This window comes from Leptinotarsa decemlineata, unplaced genomic scaffold, assembly GCF_025532065.1.
Source record: "Leptinotarsa decemlineata unplaced genomic scaffold, Ldec_3_MD MMD2_P_RNA_scaffold_11, whole genome shotgun sequence".
NCBI lineage: Eukaryota > Metazoa > Arthropoda > Insecta > Coleoptera > Chrysomelidae > Leptinotarsa > Leptinotarsa decemlineata.
Genome location: NW_027412525.1, coordinates 2,902,161 through 2,925,193, shown reverse-complemented (window position 1 = coordinate 2,925,193; position 23,033 = coordinate 2,902,161). Strand labels below are relative to the sequence as shown.

The 23,033-nt window shown below is 32.2% G+C and overlaps 1 protein-coding gene across 9 annotated transcripts in view; it reads left to right on the top strand.

The window, feature by feature from the left end:
* Mgtor (nuclear basket protein megator) overlaps positions 1-21,045 on the top strand; it is a 48,174-nt gene extending 27,129 nt beyond the window's left edge. For 2 of the 9 annotated variants that reach the window (XM_074169712.1, XM_074169708.1), the window contains exons 9-13: positions 851-1,192; positions 1,249-1,350; positions 14,441-14,604; positions 14,785-14,998; positions 20,668-21,045. In XM_074169712.1, coding sequence (XP_074025813.1) covers positions 851-1,192; positions 1,249-1,350; positions 14,441-14,604; positions 14,785-14,998; positions 20,668-20,765 — 920 coding nt within the window. In that variant the 3' untranslated portion in view covers positions 20,766-21,045. Of the gene's footprint in view, positions 1-850; positions 1,193-1,248; positions 1,351-7,525; positions 7,687-14,440; positions 14,605-14,784; positions 14,999-20,667 lie in introns of those variants that run through there. The other 7 variants (XM_074169717.1, XM_074169727.1, XM_074169722.1 and 4 more) reach the window with 7 other exon arrangements.
* The last annotated feature ends 1,988 nt before the right edge of the window (positions 21,046-23,033 follow it).

Genomic DNA, 23,033 nt, shown 5'->3' with positions numbered 1-23,033 from the left:
GCGTTACTGCCACTACCTGTGTTTGCTCGACTACGTGTTTTACCTGAGCTGCCTCTCCTGCCTCTGTTATTGTACCTTTATTGTCATGTGCCGAGTTTTGCTCAACCATCAACGTGGAGATCCGTTTTATCGCTTTGCACAAGCAATCAGACCGCTCAACCCCAGAAGCAAAACTCGGCACATGACAATACAGGTACAATAACAGAGGCAGGAGAGGCAGCTCAGGTAATAAGACCAAAACAGGTAGTCGAGCAAACACAGTTAGTGGCAGCAACGTAGGTAAAGGAAAACATCCATTCCTATAAATTGAGACACGGACAGACATCACCAGAAGATGGCAAATGAGACTTTGCCGAAAATAATCCTTATGGGGATAAAATACACAGAACACGGAGCGAAACTCGAGAAAACAGCTCATCATATATATATATATATATATATATATATATATATATATATATATATATATATATATATATATATATTAGTCGATATTAACCAAAAAGCTATGTTTTTATCACCAATTGTATAAAAATTTTCCATTACTTTTAGGAAACTCTATATAATTTTAACCTACCTGGATCAGCTAACAAGATATTCTTAAATTAATTTTACTTTGTTTGTCAAGTTTGAGGATATCAATGTATCAAATCTACTAACTGTTAACTCACAGCTTCTGCTTCAAAATCGGTTTTCGGTAGTGTTTTACACAGCTTTCTGCCTAATACTCCTTTACTAATTTTCCTGCCCTCCTTGCTTTCGATTTTGTTCATTGCACTGCTTAGTTGTTTTCATTTTGTCTCCTAACATTCTCAATATACTCATCATTGGTATCCCTTTTTGAAATCAGGCACAAATGGCGTCACCATATCACAGGCATCCACCTCTGTCTCAATAACGTTACCTTCTTGTTCTCGTATAAGACCGATACCGTCTTCCTTGCGATCCAGGCCGCAGTCTAATTTACTGCCTCTTCATGGCCTGGAAGAAATCGGAGATGATGGCATAGTACCCTCAACGCCGACATTGTATGCACCCAGGCGGTCCGACGGTTTCGGCGAGGCTGTGAGCTCCCCTCACGTTCCCACGAGCGGGTCTTTTACTTTTAACGAGTCTTCACAACATAATATTTCGGGATCGAATGAAGTTGTCCCCGAGCAAACTCTGGACAGCGGAAATTTGGATGAAACTAGTATGATGCCTTGTTTGTGGATTTGAAATTTTTAATAATGTCATTCGTTGTTTCAGGCACGGGCAGGAGCGTGCCGACAACTCCCTTACAGTCTTCGCCTCAGGAGGCTTTACCTGGTACTGAGGAGCAAGGATCCAGTCAGATGACCCAGTCCGACGGTGAGTTTATTTTCTAATAAAGACTGCAGTATCGCTACCTCACCTTAGTTTCCTTTTGTAAGTTGCTTTTATTGATTTAGGCATACTATAAGCTGCGGGCGTTATATAGAAGACGACCCAGAGGCCACCTAAATTCTATAAGAAGTATTATAGTTCATTTTCAAAAGGCATAAAACATAAACTCAAAACAAATAATTCCAATGACTTGCAATAATTAAAAAATATTGTTATATTATTGTTAAGTTTTTCCCAAGTATAATGTTAATACGAATTTTCTGGAAAAGTTATAATGGCCAATTTGAAAAACTTTTTTAGTTATCATTACCAAAAAAAATTTCAAAATAGAATTTGAAATATTTACCTCTCCTAACGTTCCTACACTGTAGAGTCTGGTAAATGCTGGTAAATGGTAACTGCAAGGATGCTCCACAAATAAAGTTCTTGCAGATGCTTTTAGTTTGCTAAAATTAATCAAATCATTGCAGACTTTCTGTCTGCACTAACGAGACATAACATCTATAGAATAGAATATCCTTTATTCGCCACAAAAAATACAATAGTATAATAAGATTTTGTCAAATATCATATACCATAAGAATACCATAAAAATACTAAATGAGTAAATAAAAAATAAACAAATAAGGAAATGAGATGTGAAGAATTTCAATATATCACTGTCTACGTAGATTATAAATTCAAAATATTAGTTGGTGTTGAAGTCAAATGATAAGAATCTTCTGGTAGTTTATTAAATAAAATAGAACCATAATAATTTTTTGAAAAACGGCAGTGACTTAGTCTTGTGAATTCAATTTTAATCTGTTGTGATGGTCTGGTGTTATGTGAATGAAAATCGTTTTGATTTAGATATAAGTGAGGATTTTTTTTTACATAATTTATACAAGAATAGACGTAAAGTGAAGGTAATGTAAATATTTTATTATTAATAAATGTTGTTTTAACATCTTCTTGATAACCCAGTTTGAAGATAACTCGCAAAACTTTTCTTTGCAGTCCAAACACTCTTTTTGCATGAGGCGAGTGCCCCCAGAGTACTGGACCATAAGACATATGGGACATAAAATATAAATGATAAGCAGTGATAATGGTTTCAATAGATGAGATGTCCATTAAACTTCTTATAACATGAATGCGCGTTGCCAATTTTTTGCAAATAAAATCTACATGTTTCACCCAAGAGAGCCTTGGATCCAAAAATTCAATTGTTTCATTTTGATCTATGGGCAGTTGTTTGTTGTGTGTAAAAAAGTAATGTTGTGTTTTATTAGAATTCAATTTTAATTTATTATTTGTCAGCCATCTATTAGCATTCGACTCTGCTACTGTAATTTCTTTAACTATAGCCTCGTAGTTTGTATTTTGGAGCGTTAATGATGTGTCAGCAAATTGTGTAATCTCAGAGTCATCTTCAGTCTTGAAATCAATCACATAAATCAAGTATAGAATTGGTCCCAAAACTGAACAGCCTATAGGTGATCCCTCGATTGATTTTAGAAAAATCCTGCTTCTGGATAAATGAGATGCATCTGCAAGAATTTCTTTTGTGAGGAAATTGCACAAATGTCTGTTAGATGAAATTCAATGTTCGCTGGTGTATTGGCCACGTTGTTTTTCGGTAGGCATTTGCCAGATCCTACAGTGCAAGAACTTCGAGAGGTGAACAGTTCAAATTTCATTTTGAAATATTTTCATGTTACTTAAGTATTTTTTCTTGAAGCAGTCATCAGACTTACTTCAATTGTTGTCATTATCAATGGCCTACTCATTTAATATAAAAGATGCAACTTAATTCACAGTTATTGAGAAATGATTCTGTATATGCCACTGCTTAATGGAATTGAAATATATGTGTGCTTGGGTCATATTTCAATTTTCATTTCTTCGATGAGAAAATTATTCGCATTGCAGAATTTGTATATTTTCAAAATTAAGAATCCTAACTATTTGCCTGCCATGGTTAAAACCTCGTTAAAATCATTCAGTGCTAAAAAATGCTGATAAAATATATAATTTTCAACAATATCACTGTTTTAAAACGCAATTTTAAAAATAGTTCAATTTTTGCAATTATGAAATTCCACATACATCATAGATATTTATCAACAAACAGATTTTAAACAAAATTTCCCATTCGATAACCTACCAAACATATAAAAGTTGACTGTATTTTCGCCTAAGGCATGTTTATACTATACCGCATCATCATATGGTACCTTCCACCCATAACCTTTGGTAACTCACAATATCTTTATATTTACTGAAATGTAATTTGATCTGCTTGGGTCAAGGAAGGCTCATTGAACTTTCAAATTTATCAGTAATATCAAAATTTTGATAAGAGTTTTATTATTTTTTCAGTCAGCCATAATAATAGTACTGGTATATCAAGTATAAGTTTTGAAATCTTCAATAGATAGTAATTCCCTAATTATTGAAATCAATCAGTTTTAGTTCAGAAAAAAAACTTGTGTCTGAATCAAAAGTGTCTTTCTCCTTGGCAAACCATCTTTTAAACAGAAAAGTTTAAGGATTATAACTTCAAATAATTCTACAGAGTATAGCCACAGGCTAGTAGCTAATTTGTTCTATTTTTAACCAAATATTCAACTTACTATTAACATTTTTCATTTCAGAAATCAAACATCATTTATCAAAGTTAATATTAGTCAAATATCAAGACAATCTATCAATAAATTCTCTCTATCATCTTCCATCTACTAAAAAAGATCAAATATCTCTGAATAAACATTGACCATGAACGAAGTCAACCTAGGCAACCACAACCAAATCCTAAAAAATCTAATATTTTAAAACTGTTGAAGTCTGTTTTCAATACATTTAAAATAACATAAGATCACCAGATGTTACTGCCTCCAAAACTTCTCGCAAATTTGAATCATTCAAATGGGATCAATGATATTAGATCAGGAATCGAAAAAAACGAAGAGGGGCAGAACTAATTGTAGCAAAGTTTAAATAAATATCCTCAAAAGTTCATTTGGAAAACGATCTCAAGATATCTTGACTTCCTTCAAGTAATACAAGTGATTTCAGTTTTCCACGGAAGGTGACAGAATTTGCAAAAAAATATATTTTCAAAGTTATGCATCTTCTAAGCTACCATTGTCTCTTATTGAATTTCGTATTTTACATGTGTTCCGTCCTAGTAATCGGGCATTAAGAGTCTTATCCCTCATGCTCAAGTTTAGATTTTTGAGGGGTGTCGTTTGTAGGAGAAAAACAGATTTGAATAAAAAATATCATTACCATAGGATGATAATGAGGAAAGGATCACAATTATACAATTTAATGACTTCATTGATTGCTCAACATTCTGAATGATTGTGAGTATATTGGGATAGTATTTTGTAGTTTCATTTTTGAACAACCCTGTAGAGAGAAAAATAATTTTGAATTATCATCCTCAAACCTAGTTTTTAAAAGGATTTATACATCTATGGTTTGTCAAGTTTCTTAGAAGAAAATGCTATTGATCACTCACTCTTTTAGTATTATAATTTTTAGACAGGAATTACAGGAATATAGAGTGTGTATCAAAAAGGTAGGTTATAAATTGAATCACATATTCTGGGGTAAAAAATAACTCCATTGGATATAACTTACTTTATTGCAAATGTGCACACAAAAAAAGTTATAGCATTTGGATAATACAACATGAAAATAAAATTTTTTCCAATATTTCATGAACTGTTCAACATTTTGTAATGAAAATGGATCCATGGCTTTCTTATCAAAAGAGAATACTTTTCACGTGAAACCACGAAATATGTTCAGCCCATAAAAATTTTAGGGGAGTATTTGAACTCCTAAAATCCCCCAAATTTTTCTATACGCTACAATTGAATTAGTATTGTGACACCATTAGTTTGATACATCATTTTTGGCATTTTTTTTCACTTAGCACTTTTTCGAAAAGCCAGTTTATATCGAGATGCGGGCTCTTTTTCAATATTCTTTAAAAAAAATTCAGTTGGCTGTTCAACACTTGTAGTTCCTACAGATAAATAACAAACAGTTGCTTTAACAATTACATACTCTCATTTGTGACACCATTGGTTAATACATCATTTTTAATATTTTTTTTACCTTGTAGCACTTTTTCAAAAAGCCAATTTTTATCGAGATGCGACAAAAATATTGAGTAAGAAAAAGTTAGTTATAATAACTGAGTATTCATATTATTTGGCAGGTACAAAAAATATGTAGAAACGTATGATATTTACTAAAATAAATGTTGAAAATGGCCTACATTTTCCCGAATACATATTCGGCATCGTTTCAAAAAGGAAAACCACATTTTTTAGAAGATCATAGACCGATTATTTCAAGAGTATACGAGTCCTCTTCCATAAAACCCCAAAAGCGAAAGTTAACAGGGTTGAGATCTGCCCTTCCGGCTGGCCAAGAAATGGGAGCATCAGGGCCCCCTCCAATCCAACGTCCAGAGACAGATAAAAAATATATATGGCGCGAAATGCCCCATATATATTTCCTCATTCCTAAATTTACCTTTTCCAAGTATTCTGGTAAATCATTTTGTAAGAACTTTAAGCAATTGGCATCATTTAAATTATTGGAAAGACATACTGGTTCTATTGAAAAAATATTCACAATGTCTGCCCAATGACTTTAAACGTATTCGTGCATTATGATGATTCGTAATGCCATTTTGTAAGAACTTTAAGCAATTTGCACCACTTAAATTATTGGAAAGACATACTGGTTCTAATAAATAATTATTCACAATGCCCGCCCAAACAATGACTTTAAAAGTATTTTGGTGATGAGTCGTTTTTCCTGCTTGGGGGTTTTCTTCGGCCCATATGTGTGCATTATGATGATTCGTAATGCCATTGTGTAAGAACTTTAGGCAATTTGCACCATTTAAATTATTGGAAAGATATACTGGTTCTATTAAATCATTATTCACAATGCCGGCCCAAACAATGACTTTAAAAGTATTTTGGTGATGAGTCGTTTTTTCTGCTTGGGGGTTTTCGTCAGCCAATATGTGCGCATTATGATGATTCGTAATGTCATTTCTATTGAAGATACCTTCATCGATAAATAAAATATGATCAATGAAATTGATATTTCGATTGTTATTCCATTATTCATCTAGTAATTATCGAGCGATTGTGATAAGAATGAAGCTGCTGTTCCTTCAATCTTCTTCAAACCATCTAATTGAGCAGCGATTACCATTGTACTACTTCCAGGTTTTTCTTCGACTAATTCTGAAATCTCCTCATCGTTTGTATTCATATTTACAGAACTATTACCAGCAACTTTTGGTTGCAAAGTACCCGTAAACGGAATTGAGAGGAATAATCATGTTTGGTGTATTCCGATTGGGATAGTTTGCCTCATAACTCCTTGCAGCTGCTGCACTATTCCCTTGGCAGTACCAGAATTACAAATGATCAACTGAAACCTTGTAGCTTGACCAAACTTACCCAGAATTAAATGCATAACTGCCATTTCTGCAAAAGTATAAACCATTGTAACAGAAAGTTCAATTATTCATAACATTCTCAAAATGCGCAATAATCCAAAGCTTCAATTGACATTATGTAATTGTTTAAGCAACTGTTTGTTATTATTCATCCATAGGAAATGCAAGTGTTGAACAGCTAAATAGTGAATTTTTGAGGGATGATGAAAAAGAGCCTGCATCTCGATAAAAACTGGTATTTTGAAAAAGTGCTATGTGGTAATAAAAAAAACAGATGTATTAAACCAATGGTTTTAGGGGTTCAATACCTCCCTAAAATTTTTATGGGCTGAACAGATTTTGTACAGCCCAAAGGCTGTAACTTTTTGTGTACACATTTTCATTGAGGTAAGTTATATCCAATCGAGTTATTTTTGACCCAAAATATGTGGTTTAACGCATGACCTACCTTTATGTTACACCCTGTACATTTGGTAAGAAATACTTTTTTAAACTAAAAAATTGAAATTGGCTTGACTTTTTTATGAATTGTTTTCAATTACTACAAACAACATAATCCCAGTTCTTTTATTTTGACTAATTACATTTCTAATTAATTGCACCACATATGATATGCATTGCAAGTAATAAAGTTGATGTTATTTACCATTTTAACATTGTTATTTTTTCTTTTCAAAGTTCAGAAAATAAGCAAAAACAAGCCATCCCCTAAGTAGAGCACTAAAGGAAGTTTTTCGAAGTTTGACTAGGAATGAAATATTTAGTTATTACAAAATATGAAATTATGCTTGCTCATACATATGTATAAAATTATGAATAAACTGTTATTTATATTTTGATTGAGTTGTTTTTAGTTTTTCCTTATACTTGAAAGTGTGTTACAGATTGTTATGGTGGAAGTTATATTGTAAAATATGTGTTTGTGCTAGAACATTTCAATGTTACATTGACTTAACATCATTTGGGTGATGATTTGTACAAATAGGCTGCCGAAACAGGCACTTATTTGGGCCTGTATTTGAAAATTGTTAGTAAATTCAGGAATGAAGAATAGAAGTAATATTTCTGATAATAAAAATGAAACAAGTTTACTTACCCCTTATAATTTGCAGAAAAAAAGAATAGAGACAAATATCTTTGAATAGGAACTAAAGGGTGTTTCCTAACTATGGTAGGAAACTTCAGAGGGTCGATTTAAGAAAAAAAGTTCCTATGAACATATTCCGAAGTTGGTTCGTTTTTGAAATACAGGGCGTTGAAAGGCGACATTTATAAAATATCTTAAATATCCTTTGATTTGAAGTAATAAGGCGCTTATTTAACCCGAACTAGATTGAAATTATTAGGTTCAGTGGCGCATCACAGCCAACAATACTGAGAAAAAAAGGAGCGTCACTGACTTTTCGCAGTTTTTTTTTTTAGATTAATCAACTGAAAATACAACTTTTTTGTCGCTTGTATTTTCTTCATATCAAGATTCGTTTTCGAGAGAAAAAAAATCACTTCTAAAAACTATCCATGGACAGCATGAAATAAAAACCAAAAGTAAATAATGAACAATTTCGATCTTAAAGTAAATGTGCAAAATGTCCACCTTCCTGGTAAAACGATTGCAATCGATTTGTCATTGATTGGAGTATTCCTTATGACATTGCAATTGTCAATTATTCAATTCCTCAAGTAATTCACATCTAGTACAAGAGTTTTATAAACTAAGACCCCAGATGACCCCATAAATAGAAATCTAGAGGATTAATATAGGAACTGTAAGTTGGCCAATTTTGCAATAAGCTGGAGCCCAGTCCTGCATAAGCCACATGTTGCCTCTTACAAGCACCGGCACTTCTAACAAAATGACTAAATGATCTCGCAAAAAGTCCGTGTAGGATTCACCTGTTGATCTTTCTGGTAGAAAAAAAATAGGCCAATTAGGTAGTCACCAATCATTCCTACCCAAACGTTCGACGAAAATTGTTGCTGAAAATGACTTTTTCTAATAACATGGGGATTTTCGTCAGCCCAAAAACAGTTATTGTGAAAGTTCACAATAGCATCTCGTGAAAAGTTTGCTTCGTCTATGAATAAAATATTTGGTAAAAAATTATTATTGTGTGCCATCGTATGAATCAACCACATGCAAAACATTAATCTTGGGTGAAAATCCCGAGGCAGTAGAGCTTGGACCTGCTGTATGTGATATGGGTATAGGTTTCTTTTCAGAACTGTCCATACGGTTTTTGGGCTGAACTTCCAGCTGCAGTGCAATCTTCCTATTTGAAGGATCTACTTCCACCGCATCAAGTATAGCTTCTTCTAATTCATGCGTTGTTACAGTTTCTGGTCTTCCACCACCTGCATTTTCATTAAAACACCCAGTTTCACATAATCTTGCATGTAGCTTTCTAAATGTTTTAGCACATTGAATTACTCTGTTGAAATATCTGTCCTGGTAAATTATTTATTTATTTATTTATTCAACGGGTAGTCCCAATTACAATTTGTTATAAAAAAAGAATTTGTAAAATCTCAACTAAATTAAAGATAAAAAATAGATAATACAATAATATAGTGATAAAATCACAGTACAATTTTGTTATGGAGAAAAAATAAGTTTGTAAAATCTTAAACTGAACTAAAGATAATAAATACATAGCACAATAATAATAATATAAAAGAAAATACAATATGGTAGTAAAATCACAGTACAAAACAATAGTGGTACAATATATAGTATAAAAAAGAAAACAATATAATGATGAAATAGTATAGAATAATCAAAGGAAAAGTTTCAGGAAATAATGCGACTCAGTTCAATTTTGAAGGTATTTGTGGAGCTGCTAAAGATATCAATCTGTTGATACATATTCCCATTTCTGAGCATTCGAGTGACAGGAGAGAAAAACCATAATTTGTGGAGTGGAACGGTATTTTAAATGTTTCGGTACTGACTCTGGTCTGTCTGTTGACATTGTCCATGCTTCTTCCGCATTTCCATTTGCTAAACCATAAAGTGCATGTCAGCCATTTCAGCGTTAGTAATATAATTCATGATGGTCTCACTGCTAATTGACAACTCTAACTTTCACCGATATGACAACACTATCACTGTCAGCTGGTCTCCAAACAGATGTTCATGATATGCAAAGTGGCTTCAATTTTTTTTTCTCGAAAACGAAGCTAGATGTGAAGGAAACACAAGCGACGAAAAAGTTGTATTTTTAGTTGATTAATCCAAAAAAATTAAAAACTACAAGTGGTGTACTTTTTTTTCCAATATTTTTGGCTGTTGTCCTCACTGAGACTCCACTGGACCTAATAATTTTAATCTAGTTAGTGCTAAATAAGCGCCTTACGACCTAACGAATCACCCTCTGAAGTTTCGTACCGTAGTTAGGGTATATTTGGGAAATAATGTTTTTGGACTTCTACTTCTCCATCTTGATAGAAAAAATGTGGGAAGGAAGCATTCACTTTCAAAAAATTAACTCTATACAAAAATGTGTAGATCATGCAAAGAAATAACTTTCAGAAACAAACTGGAAGAAAAAGCCCCCTTGAAACAGCTATTTTCATATAAAAATTGAATTACATGAAAGAAAATTACTTTCGAAACAAGTACTTTTATATAAACACTGAATTATACAAAATACACTTTTCTCTACTCAGTTTGTATTCCAAACATTCGTAATGGAATTGATTCAGATATTCACAGTAAGACAACGTCAATAATGTGACATGCCTATCATATATAATTAATAAAATAAGTAAAATTTCACTTACATGGAACACTGTCATCCTCATTGCTAGAGATTAGATGTTTCGCCGTAAGACACTTACCTTATTGGCTCTGCAGTAGCACATACGGATAACATAAGAAAAAACGTGAATGTTAAAATATGTTGTTGTGTTCTCTGTCATTATCTCCCACCAGGGCACATTTACCTTCTCAATGGTATCGGATGCATTTCCCCAAAATCTTCATTGAAATGTAAAACTTCTTCATAGCGAAGATATTCTTTATCAGCTTATGTTCGGTCATCTAATGGCCGATTTTGTCTTCATTTTAGCCTCTGATGTTGTATTAAAAAAATTAAAGGCCAATTTATATATCTTAATTCTTGTATCTGTCTAAATTTTGGTCTCAAAAATAGTTAAATGTGTATTTCTCCGTTAAATCATTTACGGAACATTTCATGTCCTTGTCTTAGTCTTTGAATTGTGACTTAAGACTAAGACCAGTAAAACAACGTCAATAATGCGACATGTCTATCATTGACGTTCTCTTACTGGTCTTAGTCCTTAACGTTGAAATTAGAGAAGTTTCAGGGTCACAATTTAAGGACAAAGACTAAGACAAGAACATGAAACATTTTATAAATGCTTTTACGGAAATGTATACCTACATTAAACTTTTTTTGAGACGAAAATTAAGACAGACAAGGACTAAGGTGTTTAAATGAACCCTAAATAAGAAATAGAATGTAAAGTCGTCAGCAAAGTTGGTTGTTTGAAAATATCTTCAGGCCTTGTGTTTTTTTGTATTCATCACAAAAACAATATATCTAGTGCACACATAGGCGAAAGGCTAATCCAAACAAGTGCATACCGAGATTAATTTGTTAATATTGGATATAGTGCATTTAACGCTAAGTAAAATGCAAGAACAAAAAAAATGAGTAATGTAATTTTGACTTGATGAAATGAATTTACTTCACAATAATTAATTTTTTGATAAAAAATCATATTTGAATTATAGATAGATAAATCTTGATTAAGGTAGGTATCCATACATATATAATTGTTGGTAATTTACAGTAGTAAACAGCTAAGTATTAATGGAACAGTGGAAACATATAAATTGTACAATCACTCCTAATAACAATTTCATTGAGAAACTTGAGTACAAAAATAACACATCTTCATTGCCACACAAAAGTTAATAATCTGGATTTAAAATAATTGTTAACTGAATTGCTGCATTTTATATTATTGGGGAATTTATAATATTCAAGAAAAACTTTGAAGAGTTGTGAATTCATGGTGTTGCTATACTGGCCACCATCATCAACTTTATTTTTTCTTATGGGCGCTACATTGGATTCTTTCTGCTTTGAATAGAACCAGATTTTACCTTTTCAATGATATATCATAAGTTATCATTCTTTTTCGAAAAATTGAAGATATTGAAAAAACTAATTCTTATCATAATAGGCTTTGACTTTGATGTTTCTAAATTTGACTTTCAATTTTGTTACACTTAATGACATTTTGTTATTGTACAAGTCATTGAATTTTTGGCGAAAAATGGCTTTCACGAATGAAGAAAAAAGATATATGATACAAATTTATTACAAATACGATATAAACAGTGTTAGGACATCGGAAATGTATTTAAACTTGTATCCCGAAAGACGACAACCACATCGAACTATGTTCAAGTTATTGGATCAAAATCTCACCGAGTTTGGTTCATTTAAAAGCCGAGGAAAAAAGGAAACAATGTCTTACTTAGCTCATACATACACCTCATTTATCAAATTTTCTTTAATTTGTAGATGAACATGATCCCGGGGAAATCTACATGTCATATTTCCTCCGAAATGAATATTTGTCATAAAAGTGTTTGAAGACATCACAAAAAAGCGGTTTAAATTTTTAAAAATACACATATCTCAAATATTGCATCCAGGTGATAATGAAAGGCGATTAGAATTTTGTAATTGGCTAATAAGAAGATCTCATTTTTCTGTTTTCCTAAAAAATGTAATTTGGACAAATGAAAGCACTTTTACGAATTGTGGGGTATTCAACCAAAATAACCAACACATTTGAAGCATAAACAACCCCAGGAAGTCCCGAGAAATTTGAACCCAAGTGCGATTTAGTATTAACGTGTGGGCAGGAATTCACAAAGATAGAATTTTGGGTCCTCATTTATTTGAATGAATTCTGAATGGAGAAACCTATCACCAGTTTTTAATGTCGATTTTCGAAGACTATTTGGATAATCTACCTTTGGCTAACTATAACAACATCTGGTTTCAACATGATGGTGCTTCAACGCACACTACCAGACGAGTATCTAATTACCTGACTGAAAGGTTGGGTGATAAATGGATAGGGAATAATGGGCCGGTGAGGTGGCCAGCAAGGTCCCCAGACTTAAGTGTTATAAAAGGATTTGGAAAAGCTGAATACACTTATTTGAATTAATGAATCGAAGAGGTTTTGTATTAAAGTGTATAATATATTAAAATTCTTGCAAAGCGCTTTCGACTTTTGTCATCATCAGTGCTCACCTGAAAGTAAGTGATCTAGTTGAAAAGGGAATTTAGTGAAATTGAAGTTGTAAAATTTTTTTAAGGTTAAGAAATTTGGAAAAATTGTTTGAGATTACTTACTTGTCAGGCAACAGGAAGTATCAAGATAAGTGAATTGTACATTATAAGATTTGAATTATATAAAACAAAATAGGCTTATAGCCAAGAAAATACATTTTTGGATTAAGGCCATGTGGTTCAGTCAAAGTTCTTCCTCCTTCTTCATAAGATACACCAAAAAATAGAGTTCATGGTCAGAGGGAATATCAAAATTATTGAAGACAGCATTGTTAAAGAGTTCGGAAGATTGAGGAGGAGGGAAATTAATCGTGCAGTGAATAATATTCGAAGAAGAGCACAGTTGTGCTCACCTCATACACACCTCATTTATCAAATTTTCATTGTTGATTCTGTGTCCGTATTTTTTCATTGACTTTTCAAACGAACCAAACTCGGTGAGATTTTGATCCAATAACTTGAACATAGTTCGATGTGGTTGTCGTCTTTCGGGATACAAGTTTAAATACATTTCCGATGTCCTAACATAGTTTCTATTGTATTTGTAATAAATTTGTATCATATCTCTTTTTTCTTCATTCGTGAAAGCCAGTTTTTGAAATCTCTGAAACAACTAAAAAAGAACAATTAAAAATAAATAGCTGTAAATAACAATTATATTAAGCAAAAAAAACTTGAAATGAAAAATAATAGTGAAATAAAATACAAGTAAAAATAAAACAATTAAACAAAAAATAAAAATAAAGAAATACAAAATGAAAATAAAGATAAAAATAAATAGTTAAAGATTTCAAGCCAAGTTAGTTCACTTTTTATTTTTATCTTTATTTTCATTTTGTATTTCTTTATTTTTATTTTTTGTTCAATTTTTTTATTTTTACTTGTATTTTATTTCACTATTATTTCATTTCAAGTTTTTTTTGCTCAATATAATTGTTATTTACAGCTATTTATTTTTAATTCTTCTTTTTTAGTTGTTTCAGGGATTTCAAATCATTTTATATATTAGACAATGGAAGTCCGAACTAGTGAAATTCATCATGAAACATTGTCAATCACCTTCAAAGTAATAGGGGTATCTCTACGGCACTTCAAATGATCCTCATACCACGATTCTGAAGTTTTTGGAGTTGAGACAATTTATTCTGATTGAATAGATATAGAATCATAGTCATTATTATTCTTTCTCCAGTTATGGATCAAGTTTTAGTAATGTGACCACATCAGAAATTGATTTTTTTTATCGATTTTGCAGCAGAAATTCCTTCAATAATGATAAGTGCAGATGCTGATGATAATGAAACACCCGCTGAAGGAAGCTCTGAAGAGTGTATGGGACCTCCTCCAGTTGCTGGTACATCGTCGGAAGGATTGCCACCACTCGAGCAAGGAGAGGAAATGCTCGAAGGAGATGATGGGGTAAATTTTTTGTTAATACAATCTAGTAATCTACATAATTTACTTTGTGTTAGTATTCCTGAAGTGTATCTCAATTTGTAACTATGTTCATCAATGAGGGTTGCTTTTAGTGGTTGATAAAAAAATAATTTGAAAAACCTTATCCCTAACTTCTTCAGTTATTTTAAAATGTTTCTGCAGGTAAGCTCTGAAGGTGAAAAGCCCCTCCAAACAGAAGAGGGCGAGGAAGAAGGAAGAGAAGCTGAAGCGTCGCCAAGCACAAACTCCAGGAGGATGATGAAAGGGAATTCGGCTCGCAGATCTGTTAGAACCTCTATTCCAAGAAGTAATATGCAACGATCAGGCCCCACACCCATAGTATGGGGAGACAGAACACCACAAAGGCATCCACAGGGTGAGTGCAAGAAAAATTTAAGAGACTGAATTTTTGAAAAATGGGAATATTACAATTAGTATAACAATAGTAAAAAAATTGTAAATAAAAAAAATATGTATATCATTTCATCATTATAATGATAAAAATTACCACTTGATGTAATGAAATATGTTCTTTAAATTTCAACTGCATATTTCAAGTTTTTGAGAGAGATTATTCTTTGTTATTATTCCCAAGAAGCAATAACATTTCACAACGGGAAACATTTTTCAACAAGAAAACGTATAGTCCGTATTAAGCAACTTGTTCAACCACTGTATTTTTTAATAATAAATACTTTTTGAAATGAAATTGAATTGCCCACAATTTTATTTTTTATACTATAAACAAAGTTTGGTTTATGCTTTTGTTTTCTATTTTGTAGAATTTTGGGAGAACTCAAAATATTTTTTAAACTTATCATTTGAATTCAAGCTTCTTTCATATATTTTTTTCATTAGTCAGTGAGCTATGCTCGAAGACTGGCAACAGACAAATCTAAATAAATGTTCAAGCCAGTCTCGATATACCTACACAGTAGGTTGAATGGACTGACACCTATCAGAAAACAACTACTCCCCTGGCTAATACCACGAAGGGCGTTGGATTATCACTATCTTGCACTGACTAGTGGCTAATGAGCCCCAAACCGGTCTGCAAGTGTGCCCGTTCCAAACTTGAAAGTCGACTCTTTCAGTTGTATTGCCGATTGCATATGCAGGAAATTTTCTGTGAAGATTCCTGCACTGACGCCTGTCGGATATAATCCAACGCCCTTCGTGGTATTAGCCAGGGGAGTAGTTGTTTTCTGATGGGCGTCAGTCCATTCAACCTACTGTGTAGGTATATCGAGACTGGCTTGAACGTTTAAAGTTCATTTCTTTAGATTTCATATACTTTTGTCTGCTCATGTTCTGCTCTCATATTATTTTACGTATTTTCCAGCAATGCTTGTCTATTCCCAATAAAATATTTCGGCCACTACATATTTTGATTATTATTCATTCATAACATTTCATTTCAAATGAATATTTCATGTATTCATTGTTGAATGTCTGTTAGTTTTATGGATTTTAGTCTTCATTTAGGTAAGGGTTTAGGTCATAATAATGAAAGTCCAACAAGCTATGCAGTTGTAACTAGTAAGAATATTTCAGGACTTCTTCTTACGAAATGTTCAGATAGGTCAGGTTAATAGAAATATGTATAATGTAAATAATGTAAAAGGGTTACCAAGATGAGAATAAGACATCATTCAAGGAAATTCTTGTGTGTAGTTCAGAAAGGTTGCAAAGTAAATCTAAAACCTGAGTTAATGGGAAATGAATTATAATGTATGTAGAATACTACTTTGTTCAAGAAATAAGTTGCATTTTAATTTTTCTCAAAAATGTTTAGTTATTCATCAATTTCGATTTTGTCCCCTTCAAAGTAGTCCCCCTCAGACTTGTGCCAGATTTTTTTCAATCCTCGAAGCATTTATAATATGCACTCTTTGGTATGTCAGTTTTTATCTCCTCAATCGTAGCAAAATGTCGTCCTTTCATGGGTATTTTCAATCTTGGGAACATGAAAAAGTCGTAGGGGGCCACATGTGGTGAATAAGGTGGATGAGGCATGATTACGATGTTGTTTTTGTCCGAAAAATTACGAACAAGCAATGACGAGTGAGCAGCTGAATTATCGTGAGCCAAAAGCCACAAATTGTTTTTCCACAATACAGGACATTTTCTTCATACTGCTTGTCACATACGCGCATAACTTCAAGGTACTACTCCTTATATTCCGTACGACCATGTAGCAGAACTCCTGATGCACTACGCCATGGTAATCGAAGAAAACAGTGAGCAAAATCTTGACATTCGATCGATCTTGATGTGCTTATTTTGGTATTGGCTCTCCTGGGCTATTCCATTAGGACGATTGGACTTTGGTTTTGATGAATTAACCATAAGCCCATGATTCGTCAGCAGTTGTGATCCTTTTAAGCAAATCTGGATCGCCTTTGACGTCATCTAACAATTTCTGAGTGATGCTCATGCAATTTTTTGGTCAAAATTCAGACATATTAGATACATATTAAAACAAAAACATTGCAACCAACCAAAATTTCCGAGACAACACCAACACAAAACGACATGAAACATATGTGCTATGCCTCCGTTAGGGTTTCTTTTCTCAAGTATATTTTGTACACTTGTGAGGGATGTACCATGTGATGTACATGTATAGATGTCTATTTGTGTAAATTATAATGAACCTACTCATATATCAACCTGGAATATTAGTCAGCATTATTTCCGTCACGTCACACTCGGTCCGTTGAAACCCGGTGAATTCTCCAGTTCAAGTTTGATAGCTCAGAATACACTCAAAAGTTTATTCAGAGTGCCATTGCAAATCTCGTTATGGCAATTTTGGTCAATATCCTAGCCAACAGTAGATTTCAATCTAGCTTACTTCCCCACAAAATTTCATGAATTCTGTTTTTTTTTTTCTAAACGGATATAGCGAGCTTTATCCCCCAACCACCACTGAACTGTGATGATGCATTCAATATGGTTCATTTCAACATACAGGGACTTTCAGGAAAATGTGATGACCTTAACCTACTACTGACAACACATAATGTGAAAATCGCTTGTATCGATGAACACTGGCTCACAGAAGATGAACTGAAGACAACTGTGATTAAAAACTACAAACTCATCTCATATTTTGCTAGGACACAACATCGAAGAGGGGGAGTATGTATATTTGCTAATGAAGAAGTAAACCTTGAACCAATAACTTATAAAGGTAGTGTAGAGAAGAGCTTTGAAACGTGTTTAACACGTATCAAATTTCTAAACAGAAATAATTTCATATATATTATTAGCATATACAGAACTCCAGATAGTGAATTTGGTACCTTCATTACCAAGATAGAACAATTACTCTATGAAATATATAACAAAGAGGATACATTTATTATCTGTGGTGACATAAATATTAACTTTCTCGAATACAGTGTGAATAAAATGTTATTGATGAATCTGCTACAAGAGTATAACATAAAATATTACATCAATGAGCCTACAAGGATAACTAGCCATTCTGCAACTTGCATTGACAATATCTTCTCGAATACAGAAATAAGTCATGTACGGGTGTTACACTCTTTTTTATCCGATCATACATATCAGCTTTGTACTCTTAATATTGCAGTGAATGAGGAAATCAAAACAGAGTCTATCTATAAAAGAATATTCAATGACTCTAATATTAGCACATTTCAACAACATATATCCACTGAAGACTGGAATGAAATATACTCAGCTAATACTTTTCAAGATAAGTTTTCCATATTCTATAAAACATTCATTTACTACTATAACATTTCATTTCCCGTAACTAAAACTAAATTGAAAAATAACTCAAAAAATGGTATTCCCCTGAAATCAAGGAAATGCATGCTCAACTTTGTGAAATGGAAAGGGTAAAAAAACAAACACAAGACAAGAACTACATTGCAGCATATAAACAGTTTAAAAAAGAGTATAAATGCCGAGTAAAACATTTTAAAAAACAAAAAAATGATGACAGACTTTTTAATTCACCTAATATCATGAGAGAGAGCTGGAAAATTATTAAAGAGGAAAATTGTACCAAGCAGATAAATAAGGTCAATATTGTTGATAATCAAGAACAGACAATTACTGATCCAATGATAAAAAGTAACTTCATCAATGACTTTTTCATAGACTCTTTCTCACAATTTCAACAAACCCAATAATGGTGATAAAAAAATCAACAGATTCCACAAAAGTTTTTTTCTAACACCAGTGACACCCATAGAAGTAACATCCATTATAAATAAGACAACAGCTAAACAGTCTGCTGGCATAGATGACATAAATGGGAAAATTCTCAAATCTGTCTGTACTCTTGTAGCAGATATCATATCATATTTAATAAATGAGTCTTTCACATCTGGAACATTTCCAGATGTTAAGGAATCAAAATGTATATCTGTATTTAAAAATAAGGGCTCTGCTTGTGACATACATAACTATAGGGCTATATGCATACAAAGTCAAATCGCTAAACTATTCGAAGCATCCTATTGTGATAGATTGACCAAGTACTTGGAATATTTTGAGCTCATCCCAGCAAATCAGAATGGTTTCCGTAAGCACAAATCAACCAGCTCGGCAATTTCTGATTGCCTAGAGTTTATCTACAGTGCAATGAATGATAGAAATAATGTTCTAGGACTGTTCTATGACTTCAGTCGGGCTTTCGATACCATTGATCATCATTTGTTAATCATGAAATTGGAAGGGTTAGGAGTCAGGGGTGTTCCGCTTCAATGGGTAACATCATACTTAACAAACAGAACCCAGACGACAGTTGTGAATGGTGTGAAGTCAGATTCAAGAGTAATAAATTCAGGGGTTCCACAGGGTTCAATCCTGGGACCACTATTGTTTGTAGCTTTTCTGAGTGACATTGAAGACACCTGTAAATTCGCAAATCAAATGATATTATATGCCGATGACACTAATATTCTGATGTCACACAATAACATTGATCAATTAACAAATTTAAGTAACAAGGCATCTAATGAAATAGAAAGGTATAGCTTTGAGAATGGCCTCAGCCTGAATGGAAAAAAAACCAATTATGTCCGGTTCTTGCCAAAAAACATGAATCCAAATTATGACCTATACTTAACCTTATCTGGTAAATCTATACAATCCATGGAAACCATCAAGTTCTTAGGTGTTACTTTGGATAGTAAGCTAACATGGGAAGCACACATAAATACTGTATGTTCGAAACTAAGCACTACATGTTATATAATAAAAAATCTGCGAGATACTGTATCAGCAGACATCTTGAGACTATGTTATTTTGGGATGGTACAGTCTACTCTACAATATGGCGTGATATTCTGGGGGTCGTCTTGTCACTTTGAAAGGGCATTTGTATCTCAAAAAAGGATAATAAGAACGATTTGTCATGCTCATCCAACCACAACATGTAAACCTTTATTCAAGAATCTCCAAATACTAACCCTTCCATGTTTATATATTCTTGAACTGATTATGTACATAAAACGTAACCAAAAAGAAATAATGAGGAATGAAGACACTCATATGTATAATACTAGGAATAAAGAAAAACTTCGACAACCCTATTCAAGGTTATCAGTCTGTGAAAATTCACCAAAGCATATTGGTATCAAGTGTTTCAATAAAATAAGAGATTTGATAGATGTGAATCTGAATGACATTCTATTCAAAAATAAATTGAAAAACTTTCTTCTTGAAAAAGTATTTTATAATGTTGAAGACTTTTATAATTCGTGATGTCTCATAATTGTAAGACTGACTATTGTATGTACAATTTATCTGGTTTGTTTCCGATTAACAACTTATTTGTAGATTACCTTCTTTTCTTTCTTGACTAGTCTGATAAGTGTTATGTATGTGTATGTATAATGCCTTGTATAACCTTTGATTGATGAATAAATTCTATTATTATTATTATTATTAAATTATTTTCTACAATAAACTGGTTCTTTTGCACTGAAGTTCAAGAATAAAAAATCACCAATATTCGTTTTGATTTGCATATTTTAGTTGTAATTATTTCGTTTGCAGAACGTGGTAGAGGTACTGGTTCACCAAACTATCAATCCAGAGCAGTAGCAAGGAGAGCTAGAGGACGTATGCAAAGGCCTTTCGGGGGACGGTTTTAGAGGTCGTCATTTTTATTGCATCATTCCATATTAAATAGTTAGACTCACTTTTTTCAATTTTGGAGTTACTTTTATACAGTTCACCTCTCCAGCTGTGTAGAATAGATAGATAGTTTCTATTCGATAATCTAATCGGTTTAGCTTGTAAAAAAAATTGTAGAAGTAGACATTTGTTTTGACTGAAATGACAGAAAAATTTCATTAACTATTTTATTTGAGTGGTTGCTTGATATGTCTTATGATTATAATATATATATATAATAAAGTAAGTCAAAATTGAGGTTTTTATTTCAATATTTACGGGAGTTTTTTTAATTTGATGATCATCAAATTAACTATAATTTGTTTATTATTATCCTGATACACTTGAACCAAAGTAATTTTTACTCTCTGCATAGCTTCTTCTCAAAAACTTCAATTTCTTGAAATGTGATGATATCACAAACATGAATTTCACTAGTTCGGACTTCCATTGTCTATTATATAAAATGATTTGAAATCCCTGAAACAAGTAAAAAAGAATAATTAAAAAAGAATAGTTGAAAATAACAATTATATTAAGCAACAATAAACCTGAAATGAAATGATAGTAAAATAACCTACAAGTAAAAATATAATAATTGAATAAATAAAAATTAAAGGAATGCAAAAAGAAAATAATAAAAATAAAAAAGTGTAGAGATTCCAAGTCACGTTAGTTCACGACGTTTCGATTGTTGGTATCTACAATCGTCTTCATTGTAGATGTAGATACCAACAATCGAAACGTCGTGAACTAACGTGACTTGGAATCTCTACACTTTTTTATTTTTATTATTTTCTTTTTGCATTCCTTTAATTTTTATTTATTCAATTATTATATTTTTACTTGTAGGTTATTTTACTATCATTTCATTTCAGGTTTATTGTTGCTTAATATAATTGTTATTTTCAACTATTCTTTTTTAATTATTCTTTTTTACTTGTTTCAGGGATTTCAAATCATTTTATATAATAGACAATGGAAGTCCGAACTAGTGAAATTCATCACGAAACATTGTCAATCACCTTCAAACAAATCACAAACATGATTTATTATATATTCATTTGACGCTTTGGTACACTGGATACATGTGCTAAGTCACAATAAAAGACAATAAATATAATATTAGTCATGTGAAGTAAAAACATTTACAACACAGAAATTTATACTGCTAATATAAATGCCCAACAAGCTGTAGAAGGGGCTCTTCTACCAAAATGTCACGAGAAAGTGTTGAGCAAAAACATCCTCAACATTAGATAGATAGATTATCTTTATTAGTTCTTTGGTACAAAGACCCTTACGGGTGTAGAATATGTCAATGTATAAAGGAGTATGATAAAAATTACAAAAAAATAAACAAAAAAATATAAAATGAAAAAAAATATATATAAATAAACACATTGCATACTACAAGACATTTCAGACAAACATATAGTACAATAATAACATTGTAAAAGTATACAAAACAGTCAGACAAAGAATATAAACAGGCAGACAATTCAAAGTCTATCAGTGAAATATTCTTCTACCGAATAATAAGCCTTTGATAAAAGCATGACTTTTAGTTCCTTTTTCATTTTTCTAACAGGCAAGTTTTTGATGGAATTAGGTATTTTGTTATAAATATTAATCACAGAAAAAGGAACATTTTTCTGTACAAAAGAAAAACGTGTCATTAAATTGAGAAAACTGTTTTTATTGCAGGTATTATGAGAGTGATTGCTATCAAAAATTTCAAATATTGACATGTTTTCTTCAACAAAAATAACACATTCATACACATACATACTTGTAAGAGTAAGAATTCTATTTTCAATAAATATTTCCCTGCAACTCTCTGTTCTAGGTAGATTGAAAATTTTCCTCAAACATTGTTTTTGTAGAATGAATATTCGATGAGTGTCCACAGACATTCCCCAAAGGATGATACCATATCTAATGCAACTTTCAACGTATCCATAGTATGCCAGTAGTGCTGCATTTTGAGAAATATTTTGTGATATGACTTTCAAAGCAAAACAGTATCTTGATAAAGTTGTTGCAATATTATTTATATGACTCTTCCAGTTCAATTTTGAGTCAATTGTTAAGCTCAGAAAAGACAATTGAGGTGAAGATTCCAATGTTGTTGATCCATTACTGAGATTACAAACACTACTAGTACCATTTCGTGTAAACGTTATGGCATGCGTTTTATTGGTATTCAATTTCAGATTATGGGCTGAAAAGTAGTCTTTTAGCAG